The 17,375-nt window shown below is 37.4% G+C and overlaps 2 protein-coding genes across 2 annotated transcripts in view; both read right to left on the bottom strand.

Annotated features, from left to right (window-relative positions):
* Positions 1–636: 636 nt before the first annotated feature.
* gorasp1a (golgi reassembly stacking protein 1a) lies at positions 637–7,790 on the bottom strand. The gene is made up of 9 exons (XM_028472551.1): positions 7,626–7,790; positions 5,464–5,544; positions 5,176–5,379; positions 5,016–5,102; positions 4,791–4,921; positions 4,063–4,198; positions 3,750–3,846; positions 3,526–3,672; positions 637–1,553 (listed from the first exon to the last, which is right to left on the bottom strand). Exons 1-9 carry the CDS (start codon positions 7,686–7,688, stop codon positions 1,072–1,074), a joined length of 1,428 nt encoding a protein of 475 aa, XP_028328352.1. The 5' UTR covers positions 7,689–7,790; the 3' UTR covers positions 637–1,071.
* A 1,415-nt stretch (positions 7,791–9,205) lies between these two features.
* Positions 9,206–17,375, bottom strand: part of LOC114479872 (cysteine/serine-rich nuclear protein 3-like) — a 10,877-nt gene continuing 2,707 nt past the window's right edge. Inside the window, exons 2-5 of the mRNA XM_028473790.1 lie at positions 15,668–15,864; positions 12,393–12,655; positions 12,028–12,315; positions 9,206–10,632 (exon numbers count right to left, since the gene is read on the bottom strand). Of these exons, the coding sequence (XP_028329591.1) occupies positions 9,712–10,632; positions 12,028–12,315; positions 12,393–12,655; positions 15,668–15,863 (1,668 nt within the window). The 5' untranslated portion in view covers position 15,864 and the 3' untranslated portion in view covers positions 9,206–9,711. The remainder of the gene's footprint in view (positions 10,633–12,027; positions 12,316–12,392; positions 12,656–15,667; positions 15,865–17,375) is intronic.

Below are 17,375 nucleotides of genomic sequence, written 5' to 3'. Positions count from 1 at the left end.
TTGTTTTAATTCCAGGAAGTTCATTTTGTCTTCTTTTTTGAAATAATATAAAGGTTTAATTTATTCAGACAACTTTTTTCAGAAAATGTACTTTGAACTTTTAAGAACACACAAAAGTGATCAGTAGATGCCTTTGAGGAAGACTGACAGCTGGCAGTTAAAACGTGAGAAGATCAAAGTACATTTTCTGAAAAAAGTTGTCTGAATAAATTAAATCTTAATATATTATTTCTGTTTTAGCTTAGTTTGCATCTGTGTGAAGAGACAGGAAGTGAAAATTTGCACAACTCTATTTCAAAAATAAAAACCAGGAAATAAACCTAAAAAAAAAGTCAATGTCTTAAAGTGATCTGACGGATTTAAAAATATTAATAATAATGACAAACAAATCCACCTGTAACTATTTTCCAATTTGGTTTTGCAAGCTTTGATACTGGGATGATATGCACCAGTCAAAGTCTCTTATTGGATAATTCGGTTTTTGGGATGTAATTATTTTTTAATTCCCTGCACTTTGTTTAGTGAAACAAATGTTAAAATTCATACAAATTAATTTTCATATTGATAAAATTATGGTCTGTCCTTTTTAGATTTAATTTACTTAGAATTTTTTCAAAATTGAACTAAAAAAAAGGATTTAATTCATTCAACTTTATTTAAATAGCGTCAAATACACAAACTTTAACTATAAAACTTGACCTCTATCTCCAGGAAGGTGCTGATATAAAGCAGCAGTATGTAAAATATGAATGAGTAAGTTTTGACTTTAGGTGTTTTCAAGTTTTCATCTTTTTAGTGTTCCAGAAGCAAAGTCTCACTACCCGTATGATCCAATTTAACGATACAAATAAAAATGGCTAAAAGAAAGAAAAACAACAGTAACTTTAGATTCTTACATATAAAAACAACAAAAGACAATAAAAAGAGCTGAAGAATTTCTCCTCTCCTTTTTTTTCCTGTAGTGTAACTAATTATATTAATCATATAAAACCCTTTTATCCCCAAGGTACACCCAGTGCTTTTCCCCCAACACACTGATTGTCTACATCACTCTGAATTGTTGTACTGAGCTCACTCATGGTGCGACTCCTCTTCTTCCTCCTCTTCTTCTTCTTCTTCATGGAGCTTGACAGCAGCAGCTGCAGCCACATCTGGACACTCTGCAGATCCCTCCAACAAAGCCTCAGCGTTCTCACTGGCTTGTGGTTGTAGATCTTCTGCGGTGCAGCTCTCTGGTGAGGACGAGGCTGGAATGAGGTCGACTGGAGACGAGCTGGGAGGGTCGTCAGCTGCAGGTTCAGACTGAGCATCGTTAGACACAGCTGGAGGAAACGACACAGTCACAGGTGGACTTTCACTGTCAGTGGGGAGGGTTTGTAGGTCTGAGTGTTCTGTGAGCAGCTGAGATGTTTCAGCAGGTTGGACGCCAGAGTCGGATGAAATGTCCACGCCTGTGAGAGGTGAAGTAAAGTCGACGGCTGCCTGGGGGCTCAGAGTAGGGGGGTGGGTGTGGTCGTCTGCTGCAGAGAGCGCCAGGCTGTCCTGCAGACCCTCTACATGACAGGAAAAAAACAGATCAACGCAAAACCAGTTTGACTGAATCTCTCTCTGCTTTATTGTTACGGGCTTATTGCACAATATTAATGAAGAGAATTGAAACGTTCTTTTCTTCTTCTACATCTTCTGTTTTAAACAATGGTTGGCATCTGGTATTTTGATGGATTGGTTCAAACTAGAAAAAAAACTAGTGTCCGAGATCACACACTAACGTACGACTCGTACTGAGTCTGACGTCATAATGAGTATGTAGTGCAAGATAGATTGAGTATGTGAGAAATACCTGGATGTATACCATATTGAGCCATTTTTTTAAGTATGCACGGTGGGCACACTAGTCATACTCAATCGTCCCATGATGCATTGTGAGTGGAACGTAAAATCGTCCTGGAACCGTTTTCTTGTCTTCCATCAGTTTTTAACACTTGTAAATAGGGCTCTTGTTTTTAAGTTCACCAGAAGTTTTGTCATTAGCTCAATGGAGGGTCTCAGAAAAGTCAGAATTAAAAGTGTTGTACGTACTTGGTCACTTTCTCGCTTAAAATGTTTTCAGAACTTTCAAAGGTGGCAAATTTGAGATATTTAGCCTCAGTGTGCTTCAGCTTTTTGTTGTTGTGGGTTCGAAATGCATCTTGGGAAACTTGGTATACTTCAGTGGGAATGGTCATCATCCTAATCATACTTACAGTATATAGTAAACAGTAGGGCTGAACGATTTTGGGTAATAAATCTAATTGCGATTTTTTTTCCTCAATATTGCGTTTTAATATGCGATGATTTTTTTCAAGGGCCTCTTTAACACAATGAACACAAGCAATAAATCAATCTGTTTCATAATAAACAATGTCAGATTTATTTAAACTTTAAATAAATATAAAATGTAAATGTTAAAGTACAGATTACAACAATAAAGCAAACAAATCTTTACCTCTTCAACATATCTAACTAACTTCACGTTTCATGAAACATGGAAACATGTGGACTGCACTTCTTAAACACTCTAAGGCGTTTTTGCTGTTTTCATTGTGTTTGATTTTACCTTTATATTTCATATCAGGAAATCCATAAACCTTGCATGTTTGGTATCATTTTATTTCAGGAGAACCTCCCAAATATGACTGTGAGGTATTTTCTTTAATACAGCATACTGTATTAACACAGTGGATCTAAAACCACAATGAAAACTAAAATTCAAGTGGGGAAAAAGTTAAAATTTTTTTACTATTAAAGTCACAAACATTTTTAACGAATCATTTTCATTGCTTGTATAGCAAATCTAAACTATATATTTCAAAAACTTATATACAGATGAATCAAAAAACACAGTTTTATATAGCTATTTACAGTGAAATGCAAGCAATGGCTCAGGCGATTTTGTACAACTATTTCAAAAAAGTATGACTCAAAAATGATTTGTGCCTCGTTATGTTGATATAAAACAATAAACAAATATATTAGACACTACACTCTAATCTCACTCACTACACACTAACTAAACAGTCAAATCACAGTAATAATCACTATTAACGCAAATCTCTCAACTCACCCTCTCTTTCTCCGTTTACCTGTCGCTTGAAAACAAAATTCCCGCTATATGTGGACATTATGATTGGACAATGGCCTTCTTCTTCTCAACCAATAGGAAAACGGAAAGAATGTGAGGTTTTAGTGTTGTTCTTTCTTGCTGCACAACATTTTTGCTTTCATTTTAGAAGCGCTCTGCAGGGTCTTCCTGCACGGAGCACTGACAGCTCAAGAAAATGTCACAAAAAAACACGCGCACATTTTCCCTCATAACTCGACTTCCGCACTTTTCCGCTATTGGCTCTTTAATACGATCATGTGATCAGGACGCGCCGGCGTGTCCGTCGGCCCCAGAGGGTTAACAAAACAAACTGAAAGATAATCAAAGAGACTCGTGCAGAAAGATCATTTCTATTACAAAATAAAAACTGCTCAAAAACTCACCCACGCCCGATATGTCGTTGTCCTTCTCCTCGTGCATGGCTAAAGATGTGTCTGTCATGTCGATGGAGGACGAGGACAGATCCAGCCGGTCTACCAAATCTGCAAGGTCAGCGCTCATTGCTCCTGCTGCTTCAGAATCAGAAAAACCTTAAAGGAGCAGAAAGCAGAGCATCATGACACTGATACTGTAGGTAGGAGTCCTTTAACAATCACTGAACACTCACCAGGGTCCATGACTCTCTGGATGGGTGGGGGCAGGAGGGCTCCCTGATCCAGGTTTAATAAATCCTCAGTGGGAGTCGAAGCTGCCATCAGAGGCGTCTGGAAATAGAATGTTGGCATGGGATGATTTCATCTGCACAGCTAGAAGTTCTGGAAGTTTGTTGGTTAATTTCTATCATTTTAAACTAAATAATTCAACAAAACGGACTACAATCAGGGTTACTGTTGACTAACGTTGTTCCAACAAACTGTGAATGAAAATACACAGAGTATCTGCAATGAAATCAGGTTGAGGTATCAGGCAATGTACTGTACCTCTGTGTATCCATGAGTGGGCAGCACTGGAGCAATGGGTTCCTCCTCAGGAACAACTGGAGGAGGCGTCACAGGCGATACTTCAAGGTTTAGAGGAATCCTGTGCAGGTATCCATAACCGATGCCACAACCCAAACTATAAGAAAACAATGTTAGACACATTTTTAACATGGGAAGCACTTTCAGTATAAAAACATTTAAGTGGCAAGACTACAGAAAAATACACAAGAAGGAACACAAAAATTAGGCTTAAAACACAAAATGACTACAAATAAATAACTGAAAAATATACAAAACAGCAAATATTTCTGAAGAACCACACAAAATGTATCAGTGTTATGATTCATTTCGTGTGGTTCTGCAGAACAAAAATATACAGAATGAGAGAAAAATATGAAACTGAACGCAAAAAATTTACAAAATTACACGATTAGCGCAATGATGGAAAAACTCAAAACAACAATAAAAATACACAAAATGAAAACACAAAACGTACAAAAATGCATACAATACTACAACAAAAACCCGCGAAACAACAAAAATACACAAAAACACCACCATTTGTTTTTTCCTGTACTAATGCTCAGACTGGTCATTATTTTAAATGTTTACATAAATGTTGATAAATGTTGGATCAGACAATCATGTTTGTGGTCGCTGCTGAGATAACAGTTGTCTGCTGTAGAGAATATAACTCAGACTCGTCACTGTGTGTGTGTGTCACACACCTGCCCTCTCCTCCCCACGCTCCGTTGGGTGTGACCACCACGTCTCTGCAGACGTCTGTTTCCACGCTGTACACGAGCAGCTTTAAAGCTTTTCCTTCATGAGCTTCAATCAGTGAGTAGAAATCATCTGACTGTCAACGACAAAGTCTGAATTACCTTAACTTTATCTCCATAAAGCATTGCAACAAACAAACACATCCAAGATGATTTTAAAATAATTCTCACATCTTGTAAAACCTGATCGGCTCCAACTATGTAGTCTGTGTGTGGCTGAAGGCCAGCGAGGGCCGCCGGTGAATGGGCTTCCACATCCTGAGAGAAACAAAGCTCATGTTTAGACACACGTTTGTGGTCGACCTATGCGATGCTTATAGTTGTTTCTCACCAGGACGTGCCAAACGTTCTCATTGGCTCCTTGATAGCTGCAGAAGCGAACGCTGGCCCCCAGCAGACCCTGGCCCCCCCACATGTTACTAGGCACCACCTCCAGATCACGCACCCTGGTGCTTTTAATGCTGTACACTTCCATCTTCACCGCTCGCTCCATGTTGGCTTTTAGGATCTCTTTCAATGAATCATTTTCTTCATTCTGCCATAAAGTCAGAGAATCATTAGCATATTTTTTTGTGTTTTGCTCAACATGTCAGTTTCTGTGATCATAATATATCCTTACAAGTCTGCGTTGGTCAAGAGACAGAATGAAGTCAAAGTAGGGCTGTAGTCCAGCTTTGTCTGCAGGAGAGTTTGGCTGCACCTGCAAATGCAAGATATAAAGAACACCATTTGTTTGCAAGTCAACAGTAAAGAGAAGCCGTGAATTAATCAATGAGTATCCCCAAAACAAAAATATTTTCTGTCACTACTTTCCCTATTAAGCAATAATCTGGTAGCATAGACCAGTGGTTCTCAACCTTTTCAGCCCAGGACCCCCAAAATAAAGGTGCCAGAGACCAGGGACCCCCACTGTGCCTGAAGGTGGTTGAACACAGACAAGAACATTCAAGAGAATAAAGGGAAGAAACCAAAAAGTTGCAAATTAGAGGGCCAAAAACAGATTAAAAAAAGTGGTAAATAAGGGTTCAAATTGTCAATATTGGCTTACATGTGGCAGAAATGGGGGGACGGGGGGTTGGGGTAATGTAATTCAAAAAGTAGGAACACTTAGTTTAAACTGACAAATAATGGTCCTGACAAATCGTGAATGTGGTAAAAATGGCAAAAATAAGCATGAACTATTGTGGAAAGAGATAAAAGTGACAATAATGGGTCAACATATGTAACATTAGGTGGGAAAATTGGTGGAAAAGGGTTTATAAGTGCTGAAAATGTCTTGGAAGTGGAAAAAATGTGCAGAAAGGGCATTGCAATTTAATTAATTAATTAAATTAAACTGGGGCTTTAAGCCTTTATTCGTCATGTATATATATGTTGTTACACATATATACAATTTTATGGAGAAGTGGCAGAAACGGGAGTAATGTTGCAAAAATGCATTAAAAGGTGCAAAAATGTGGCAAGAAAAAGTGATGAAAATAGGCAAGTTTGGTGTAGTTGCAGAAAAGGGGTAAAAATGGGCTCAAATTGTTCAAAAAAAAATATTATTCTTAGTTTCTTGAAGGCATCCCTCGTGTCTCTCGTGACCCCAAATGGAGTCCTGACTCCCAAGGTTGAGAACCGCTGGCATAGGCGATCTTAATCTTACACTAAAATGTTATTTATCTGACCAGTAACTCTGGTGATTTTATCAGTAAACACAGATCAAGACAAGTATCCTAACTGATCCACAACTTAAATACACATACAATCAACTGTAATAAAATCAGTATTATCACTGTTTTAAGGTGCAAAAGCTTATCGATCAGAGGCCAAACAAAGGGATGTGGTTTTCCTTGGACCAGAAAAGTCATTTTGAAGATGATCAGACATAGTTGTTGGGGAATCCCCAAACAAATGAAAATTTAAGAGAAAACATGAATTTTTGTCTATAATTACCAAACACTCCAGTTGTAGATATCTCAAATTCACCAACTGCACAATATTTTTAGGGGCTTGCATTTTTCCTTTATTTATATCACATGAATGCAGTCATTTTTAATGGCAAACTCTGGGGAAAAAAACTCTAAATGTTTCCACAAATCATGTAATTTCTCACAAATAACTTGACAAAATTCTTCTAAATTAGATGAAATTTAGTTAAAAAATAAATAAATAAATTCAAGTGAATATGAACTGATATTTAAAACTAGGGTAAAAAAATTATGATAAAGTTGTTCTTTTTCCCCCAACCAAAAATCTACAGCCCACTTGAGGTCAAACTGGTCCATATTTGGCCCCTGAATTAAAATGCGTTGAACAGCCCTGGTTTAAAGTAATCTGTGTTTTTCCACATCTGCACTGATCATATTGTAAGCTTTGTTAACTTGAAAAAAGTTAACAGGAACTGTTTTAAATCCATAATCGTTGGATTATCAATCTTGACTGGGTAATCTGAATAGTTTATTTTATCAACAACACAGTAGTATATGAACAGAAATCAACTCAGTCGTCCATTTAATGTACTTTATAATTCATAGAGAACGTTTCAATCTGTTGTGTATATTTAATGAAAGAGTAATAAAGAGCAGGGGTTATGTGGAACTCGTCTCTCAGACTGAATAAATAGGTAAATTAACTTTACCAGCTATGTGTTGTACACGGTGCAGGGACTAGATCCACCTCAGCAGGTTTATCTGCTTAGCTCCAAGCCCTGTAAGCTAGCTGTTAGCAAGCATAACGACGCTAAGCGCTTCTTCCAAACAAACACAAGACTTTTATTATTGTCATAATAATCCTTACACCGTGCACATGATATCCGTACGTCCCTCCATCGGACACGTCAGAGCTCTGAGACAGACCCATTCCCGTCAGTAGCTTGTGGACGGTGTCATCAGAGGAAGAAACAGTGACAGCGGCTAACACGGATGGCTCTCAGCGACCATTTTAACAGCAGCCCTGACGAATCGAGCCAAGACCGCGCATGCGTAGATGAGGTCAATACTAGTTTTTGAGTTTGCACAGTCGAGGCGGGAATGTCTGACACGTAGACCAGGGTTTTTAAATCTTATTATTCAATTTCATGATTTTGTTCATATGTTATATAAATATAATGAAAAATTATATAATATATTTAAAAAAATACATTATATAAAACAAAACATTTAACAGAATAAAGTACAGTTGTAGTTTTTTAATCATAATTAATGTAGGTTTTTTTTTAACTTACCTTTTATCCCTCCCACGACGTGTATCAAGTATGCAAAATATGAAAGATGTTTAAAAATATGTTGTTTTTTTTGTTTGATTTGTTTTCAAGACACTTTGATAAGAATAACTGCAGAATGTTGATGACACTTTTTATTTTTGAAATATTTTTTTGTTGTTCATTTGATTCCTCTTTTTTTTTTTTTTTTTTTTTTAATTTTGCCACATATAACACAAAGACAGAGACAATTAGAGGTAAAAAAAAAAAAAAAAAAAAAGAAAATTAAATGAAAATAATGATAATAATTTAAAAAATAAAATAAAATAAAATACAAAAAAACTAATAACTCTAAGGAAGGGAGATCAATTATAGTTTCAACCAGGAGCGTGGCACCCAGGCTAACTGAGGGGGCCAGGACATTTGATTCCTATTAATAATACTTAAGTATGATAAGAAAAGAAATACCATAAAAACGTATTTCTGTGTTTATTTTATTCCTATCCAAGATACATTGATAAGAATGACTGTATATTGTTAATATAGGTTACAGAGATTAATTTTTTTAACATCTTGGGTTGGTGGTGTGCCTTGGAATTTTTTTTCAACAAAAAAGATGTACTTTGGCTCAAAAAAAGGTTGAAAAACACTGACGTAGACATTAATATAACACATTCTGTAATGACATGATAGTTTTTGTTTTTTTTAGTGTTTTGTAAAACAACAGTCCAGTAGAACCAGAATAAAATAGTTGAAAAAGGGTATACATATATACTTATTAGTTATCATATAACTCTAGAACTTATATAGTATACGTGTTATACATGATATTATTATTACTCGGCTGTATAGTATCATAACTTAATATAATTTTTTACTAAGGAAAGAGCACTCTGAAAAGCAAATACTAGAAATATCTGACAAAAAAAATCTATCTATCTTCCATCTATTTATCTATATCTATCTATCTAATCTCCAAACTGAGTGCAGTCATTATATGAAAAGCATCCACAGGGGGAAGGTGAAACTGGGCCAAGGTTATAGAAAACTGCCTGAAGCTTTGTCTACTTTATTTATCTGAATATGGGACAACTTTGACATAGCTTGGCTAAGAAATTAATTTTACCATTTTTATGCAGTTATACCACTGACAATAAATAATCACTCAAACAACAGATATGATGCAAAATCAATAAATAGATATATTTATTTTTGTTTTATCCAACACATAAATCTCAGCATAATCTCAAACACATAATGCACAGTGTGCCAGGCTATTATTAAAATAATGTATAACCCAAAGGCAAATTGATTACTGTGGTTTGTCATTGGCCACTTCCTATCAAAATAAGAGTTTCTGTTATTCCTACAATACTGAGTCACGCTCTTAACTAAAACTCCTTATTCTGTAAACTGACAAACAATATACAATCTATACATCACCGATAAAAAAAGAAACGTCAGCAGACAATGCATTAAAAAAAAGTATTAAAGAAGCCCATGAATATTCATTATATTAGTTTAGAAAATATAAAAACAAAAAATAATTTAATTAACCAATCGTAGGTGGGAGAAAAACAAGATCTATCAAAGAAATGTATAGTAATAGCATTAATGTTATTTTACAGTGATATTCTTATATACAGAATACATATGGTTTTATTCTCTTAGACTATGAATGCCTTAGGATGGCTGTAAGATTTGGATGTTGTTGACTGAATAAATCTGCTCCATGGTTGAGTCGTTCAGGCCAATCAGAGACTCCAGGAGGTGTGTGCTGGACTCACACAGCGTAGGCAGGTGAGTGGAGCTGAACATCTGGAGGTGTTGGAATCCGTCTGAGTGTCTGTGTGCTTTGAACGAGCTGTGCAGTGACGCACAGGGGAAGTCGCTGCTGAAGAACTCCAGATCTGAGTGGGACGACAGAGTCAGGTCCAAGTATCTGTCCAGGGAGGGGGCGCTGGAAAGGTCTTCCAGGGAGTCGTCAAACAAGTGTCTGGCTAGGCTTGCGTTCTCGTCAAGGTAGTCGCTTCGGTTGGCTGGACATGGTCCCGTAGTGTCTGTGCCACTCATCACTGGTTCTCCTGTGGTTTTTAGGCGCTCACACAAGGAGTAATTACTGTTTTCTAAGCCTGTGGACCTGATTGCATGTGTGAATCCTTCATCCACTTCTTCAGAAAGACTCCAACTGAATCCTCCTCCTGTGTCTGAGTCAGAGGAGGAGGAATCCGTCATGCCACTGCTGCAGCTATCCTCCTCCATCCCCACATGCTCTGGCATGAAATGGAAAGTAGGCGTGGTCGACACAGTGAGGGCGATGTCCTCTTCTTCTAAGGCGAAGGCGAAGGGGCAGCGCTTTTCCTGAATGCTCTGCTCTGGATGGTGTTGTTCCTTCACGTGCTCGTAGTCTTGAAGCTCCGCTGGGAGTTCGGTGTGCAGGTCCACAAGGTTCAAACGTTCATCGTTGAGCCTCTTCTCCAGTCCAAGCCTCACGACGGTGTGGATGTAATGTGTCTGAACACGATGAGACTCGAACTCAATGCGTCCCTCTGTGTTTCCACAGCTGTCCTTAGTGCAGCCACAAGGGAATGTAAAACGGTCCACCTGGAAGTCAACAGCAAGAAGGAGAGAAACGTGGTATCAGCAAGATTCTGGCACGGTTTTACTTTAAGTCATTTTCATATTTTGCTAATGATTAGGCATGCAAATGGGCAGAAAGTTTACAGTAAATTTCCACGTGACGTTAAGCTCGGGAGTTTTTATGGAAATTTAAAAATATTACTGATGATGATATTTTAGATGATGCGAAAATATATTAAACAGCCTGCAATGATACTGTCGCACATGAAATACTGCTTAACTTCTTGGTATAATGTCAACTCTTCCAGCTTAAAACCATTGGAGTCACTCTACAAACCAACTGTTTTTCAGAAAAGTTACCCCCCTCACTGCCAGCCATTTTAGAGCATTTTGACTGATTTTTAAAGACCCACAGAATATTTTGTACGATGACAATCTAAAAATCTGAAACCAGACTCTCTACTTTCACTAGAAAGTTTTGTTTTGTTTCTAGCTTGTTTCATTCATCCATAATCAGCAGTTGAATAGAGGCAAGTTTCACACAAAATGCCAGTTTCTGAGCAAAAAGCTGAGAAAACAGCCTTTTTCTGAAAAATCCTGTCAGTGACTTTAAAATTTTACGTATTTTTTTCGCTTTAGTGACCCCTCAACATTGGTTTCCTTCTATACAACTACAAAAACAACACTGGGACTGAGCTTTTGATGGCAAAATTAATTTTATTTTGCTACCTGGGTCAGAGTCGTATGGTTTTCTTACTGTATTTTGGCCTTTGTGAACGTCTCAAGCTGCTCATTACTGGAATGTATTCCCTCTAAATATTAGGGACACTCTCGCATATAATTCATTTAAAACCCAACTAATAAAATGACTTTTGAGTAATCAGATCTGCAATCATCAGCCCTGATAGTCAGGAGTTCTCTTGCATTTTATTTTTTATTTATATTTAAAATATGTATTGAACAATTTAATGAAAATTACTTGTACATTTTTAGGAAGGTGAATTATAATGAAATATAAAGTTAACTATGGTACATTTACTGCAATGTTGATATCTGTACATTGTCCCTGTCAAATAAACAATATTTAAAAAATGTAAATAAAATAAAATACAATTTCTAACTTTGAAAATTACCACAATTTTGCAACCCCAGTTAAAATCTTGTTTTTTTAATTGTATTATTGTAAATTAATACTAATATCTATGTTTGGATTTAATAATATTATTTAAAATTATTCAGAATTTCTGGTTGTTTCCGATAAATACTTTCCATGAAATGCTTATATTTTTATAGTTTCTAAAATTCCTGAGATTAAGTTCCTGTGAAAATTTACTGGAAATGTTCTGCCTCTTTTCAACCCTAAAAAAGACGGCAGGAATGTATCAACTGTTTGCATGCTATGGATGGAGAGAGTCATACCTGGCACTTGATTCCTGCCAGGCTGCAGGCACAGGTCTCAGGCTCACAGAAGCCCTGGCAGTCACACCCACAGGCCTCTCTGGAGAGCCTCAGAGCGTGAAGCTGCCTCTTCTCCTCCCTGTCAATAAGCTTCACCCCTGACGCCTGCAGCAGCGCCTGGCGTTGTTTGTAGGAGAAAGGTTGAAGGGAAACCTCGCCGTCCACTTCACTGTCACTCAAACTGATTTCTCCATCTTCAGCAATAAGCTCCTCCGCCTCCAGCTGGGTAACGTTCTCAGTGGTGAGTGTCTGGAGACAAAAAAAGCAGATAAAGTCAGATGAGAAGTTGTTTTTTTGTTTTTAAACAGCAAATAGAGCACACTCACCATTTGTTTGAATTCTTTTAACTTTTCTGCTCTCATTTTTTCTCTGAGCCGTTCTTTCCTCCTGCGCCTTTGTTCCAGCGCGTGCTCGTCCACCGTGTACTTTCTGACGCTGTTGTGTCTTTGGGCCATGCCCAGGGTGGCCCCTCCATGACTGGGCACACTGGTGAAGCCCTGGCTGCGTGGAAAACTGAACACGGTCACCTGGTTAAAGCTCACACGTCTCCCTCCATCTGTGACCTTTGACCTCTTCAGGATGGACTGACCTGGATCAGTTAGAAAAACACAAAACAGTGAGAAGTATTCTGTGGATAATTAGGTGATCATGTTCAGAATAAGCCTGGTTACACCGATATGTAAATAATAGTATATACAAGTAGAAAATCAAAAACAAGAGAATGAAGATTGAGGAAATTGGCCTGAATCCCTAAGTTAGGGTGACCATACATCTGTATTTACTCAGACATGACTTCTTTTCACGTCTTGTGCGGGGATATTTCCAAGGGACTTTGAACGCATCTTGAGAAACACGTTAATTTAAAACACCGTTACTCTGCTAATATTTGCTGTAGGAAATTCCACCAGTTATAAAGCCAATATGATTCATTACGGTAATTTTACCAACACATGACAAAATCATTAAAGATGCCGCTTTGTTTTGACGAAATTGTCACACACGAGGAAAAGAGAAAGAGGGAGACCAAATAACGATAGATTTCACTGAAGAGGTTGTTTATTGAAGTGTAAATTTAAAGTTCTGTAAGCGATTTTTTTGTCATAGGTTCTTCAAACTTGGGGTCGTGTTCCCATTTGAAGTTTCTTGGAATTTAAATGGGGTCCCTTGAAAGGTTAAGTAATTGTTTAAAATTACTAATTAAAGATAAATTGTTTGATTTAAAAATAAAAAAACAAAAATATATATATTCTTTTCTACACCAAAACACGACACACAACCTTAAACAACTATATTCTGTACTTTAACTATGTCAAATATAAATCTAGTTCAATAAAATGCAGTATAAAATATCTAAGCTGGCACAATTTGCCACTAATCCTGGCTATACTCTGTAACACAGTATAATAAATATGATCAAAAAGTCAATCTAGAAGACAAAAATATCTTCGGGGTTAGTCAAAAAATGTGTGATATCGAAACGGGGTCACTATCCAAAAAAGGTTGGTAACCACTGACCTACTGGGTCAAAGTCGGGATGCGTAAGTGTATGAGTGACCACGAGGGGGCACTCTGCCAATGCCTCTCTACTGAGGTCAGTGGTTGAACATGTGTGGAAAGGAAATACCAGGAAAGAGATCTATACCAACAAGAGACAGGAGAGCAGGAAAAAGCTCAGATAAAAAGCCTCAGACTGCGCTGACTGTCATGTAAAAGTTTACATTAGGCCATCAGAGCCAGTTTAGACCTGTCAGAGTAAACAAAGCATCACGTTTGACTTGGTCTTGACATTTGTAAATGAGGATGAAGATGAACTTAAGCTGTTTGTTCAAACACTTTCCATGTACAGTGTGGAAAGGATTCAGATATCCTTCATGGAAACATCTCCCTGGTGTTCTGTTTGTTACTATAGACACTGCCCCACATATTTCCCCCCATTCTTCTCATTTTTTTAAAGAGGTGGACCCCCACCCCCACACTCTCTCTCTCTGCCTCATTTCTCTTACATACCTTGCCTCCCTCCTTTGGTTTTTTCCCTTAAATGATATAAATGAAAACTTTGCCTCTAATATTAAAATATAATCCATTCAACTCACTTTCTCCTCCTCAGGCTCGCAGGGTTAAATTTAATAACAATATTTATAAAAAATACATATTTTTAAGGTCAATTGAATAAACGTTAAACCAGGATACCACATTAATTAAGAGTTAGGAAAGTTTAAATGACATAATGACAATAAAAGTTATTAGCTAGAGTAAGATAGAAAATATATTATTTATTTTTATTTATTTATATTTCTGTTATTGTTAGAGAATTTATTTATTCTCCTGCTTGCGTTTTTCTGTCCGAGCCTGGCCTTGAACCTGACAGGCATTAATATATTTATGTGCCCGACTTAGTTAGAAACTGCTTTTTTTTTCCAATACTCACGACACATTTACATTACTTTTTCAGATCAATGAATGGTGAAGTTTTTTTTTTTTTTTGCTTTGAAAAACATGAAAACAAAATACAGAAAAAGACTTTGCATGGAAAATGATTAAAAACAAGGTATATGTTCAATCAACAAATGTTTGGGGGGTACATGGCTTTTAGTTAAATGTCTGAAGGGATACGGGACACTGAAAACTTTGGGAACCATTGACCTAAGTTAAATATATCATAAAAATACACTTTTAGAAGTCATTCATTTTGTAATTATCACTTAAAGCTGATATCCGGAGGATGAAAAGAAAGAGAGAAAATTCAAAAGTGAACATCTCGATGTCCCTCCCTAAACAGCTCCACTTCCTCCCCCTGCCTCTGCCAATCTACCAGAAGCCACGCCTCTACTTTTGTACACGCGCATCGCAGAACATAACAACAATGTTTAACACACCAACACACGTGTAGTATTGTTTTTCACTGATAAAACACTTATGGTAGTTTGACTAAAAAATGTTTATTACCTGTCCATGAGAAATGTCGACAAATCAGGGTTTGTTCGGAATTCTTTTAAAAGCCACAAGTCCCTCCTCTTTTGAAAAGCAGCTCCGAGATAAATTCTGTTTGCGATCATGAAGACGTTTATCCACAAGCTTTGTACCCAGACTTTTCTTTAGTTTTTTAGTAGAAGCTTTGGAGTTTCTGAGCGCTCTCCCATGATGCTATGCTGCTCAGAGTGATACCTGTTTGCTGTTGTGACGCGCAGCCTCGCATTAACTTTGATTGACAATATATATGATATATGAACATAGATTTCTCAGAAACTCCGGGTGTCAGCTTTAAAGGAGAGGGAAAAAAAAAAGTGAATCAAATTTTATGCAGTTGTTGTGATTAAGCTCCAATGATTAGAAGAGAGGTGATAATTGATGCACTGTTGCATCTGAATTAAATCTGTCAAATCTTTAAATCTTTTGGGCTTTTTAAGGACAACTTGCAATTCAAATATTTCCCCAGAGGCCATTCATTTTCTGCGTCTTGTCCAGGGCAGCCCCTCAACTTAGAGTTTTCCTATCAGTCTGTCGTAACTGAGCTGCTGCAGACTGATAAGGACACTCCTATAAAACAGTGAGGGCAGAGAAGCAGATAAGGTTTGCATTATTTAAAAAAAAAAAGACTTACTGGGCAAACTGGGTGGAGAAGGATTGTGAGGCGTGAGGTCTTGGTCCTGAGATACGTTGTAGTCGTCTTCAGAGTCCCACTCTGAGGAAAAGGAGGATGGAGAGGAGGAAGAGGAGCAGCTTGGATTTTCATCTACTTCTGCAAACTTTCTCTTCACGACGCCTCTCATTGTTTGGCTGCTGTGATTAAACAACATTCTGCATGAAAAGAAAAAGACACGTTGTTGTTTTTCAGTAATCAGAAGCACCGCTCTCTGTTTTCTGCTCCTAATATTACTTTAAGATGCAAATCAGTTCATCAGCAAATGGGAACCACAGCTCAGCAACACAGAGGTGTGAGAAAAGTACACAGCAGTCGCTTGAGAAAGTGACAGCTGGAAGAGTGAGAGAGAGTCTATGGTGTTGAGAAACTGCTCGGCCGCTCGTCGAGCCGGTTTCAGGCCACAACTTTGCTTAAGCTAATTGTTACTCATCGATTGAGATTATCCTACAAACTGCAGTTTCTAGAAATAAAACCTAGAGTTTCACTTTGAAACCAGGTTCAAACACGAGAAGAAACATCTGACGTATTTTCCCGGCAGAGTAATTAACATTCCTGTGATTCCTCAGGCTTTTGAGAAGAATATGAGGAAGCAGAGCAGCCAGTGGACGCACGCTGAGGGCTGGGGTGTTGTGCTTCATGTGGGTGCTATTATTAGATCAGAACATGAAGGACACGAGATAAGTCATTTTAAGGTTCAATTTTGCTGAAAAACTAAATAATAAATAAAGTAGTCTCAGAGGTAGAATACAGTAAATTAAAAGATAAATTTGTAGGTCTTCGACGAGGGCTGCTCGATTATAGAAAAAATAATAATCACGACTGTTTTAGTCATAATTGAAATCGCAATTATTTGTCAACCAAAACGTTGTTGTGTCGGGGCGGAGGAGATCGCATGCGTGTGCATTAAACACAAAGTTAGTATCAATTTTTCTCACGTGTGCCAAACTTTAATCTTCGTAGATATCCAAAATCGTGGATGTTTGTTTTATATAGCATATAAAACATGTAAATTATTAAAAAAAATATAGATATATATATATTTTAAATAATCTTTTTTTTTATTATGATATTTTTGTAATCGTTGAGTGTAATAATCAAAATAGTAATCGAATTTCGATTAATTGCACAGCCCTATCTTCCACTGAGCAATGAAATGTCATAAACCTTTAAGAATCGGCAGAAAGTTCACGGTGACACAACTGAATACAACAAATAAATATTGATTATGTGCATCAAGTAGGCTACGTATAGAAAATTGGACATGTGCATAAAGATAAATACATTTCTTGCATGTGAGAGTGTTGCAGAGGTTCATTTTGTTGCAAGATTCATTAGGCCTGAGCGCCACGAGCTGGGCCTCTTGCTCTCGTAGTGGCCACACTACAAGGGAAGGGGCGGAGCCTATGCGAACGCCACATGCTCATCAGTGACCAGGGACCCTTGTCATGTCGTAGGCATGCCCCCGCGCTTTCCGAAAATGTACAGTTTATGGTACTCAAAAAGGGGGAAACATTGTTATTGTGCTGGAATATTATTCTTTCTTTCTTTCTTTCCCAGTGTTGAAACCAACTCAAAAATTCAAACAAAATTCAATCGCGCGCTTCTCTGATTTCTGGTTATTTCCGATTTAAAAAAGCAAATATCTGACACTCCAGCGCCCCCAAGT

Source organism: Gouania willdenowi, chromosome 17 (genome assembly GCF_900634775.1).
Source record: "Gouania willdenowi chromosome 17, fGouWil2.1, whole genome shotgun sequence".
Taxonomy (NCBI): Eukaryota; Metazoa; Chordata; class Actinopteri; order Blenniiformes; family Gobiesocidae; genus Gouania; species Gouania willdenowi.
Note: the sequence above shows the minus strand (reverse complement) of the source record. Positions and strands in the feature narration are given on the sequence as shown.

Coding starts and splice junctions, on each gene's coding strand:
- gorasp1a (XM_028472551.1), bottom strand. CDS start 7,688: ATGGGTCTGTCTCAGAGCTCTGACGTGTCCGATGGAGGGACGTACGGA. Junction 5,380..5,463: donor CTCTTGACCAACGCAGACTT/GTAAGGATATAT, acceptor ACTTTATGGCAG/AATGAAGAAAATGATTCATT. Junction 4,199..4,790: donor GCGTGGGGAGGAGAGGGCAG/GTGTGTGACACA, acceptor GTTTTCTTATAG/TTTGGGTTGTGGCATCGGTT.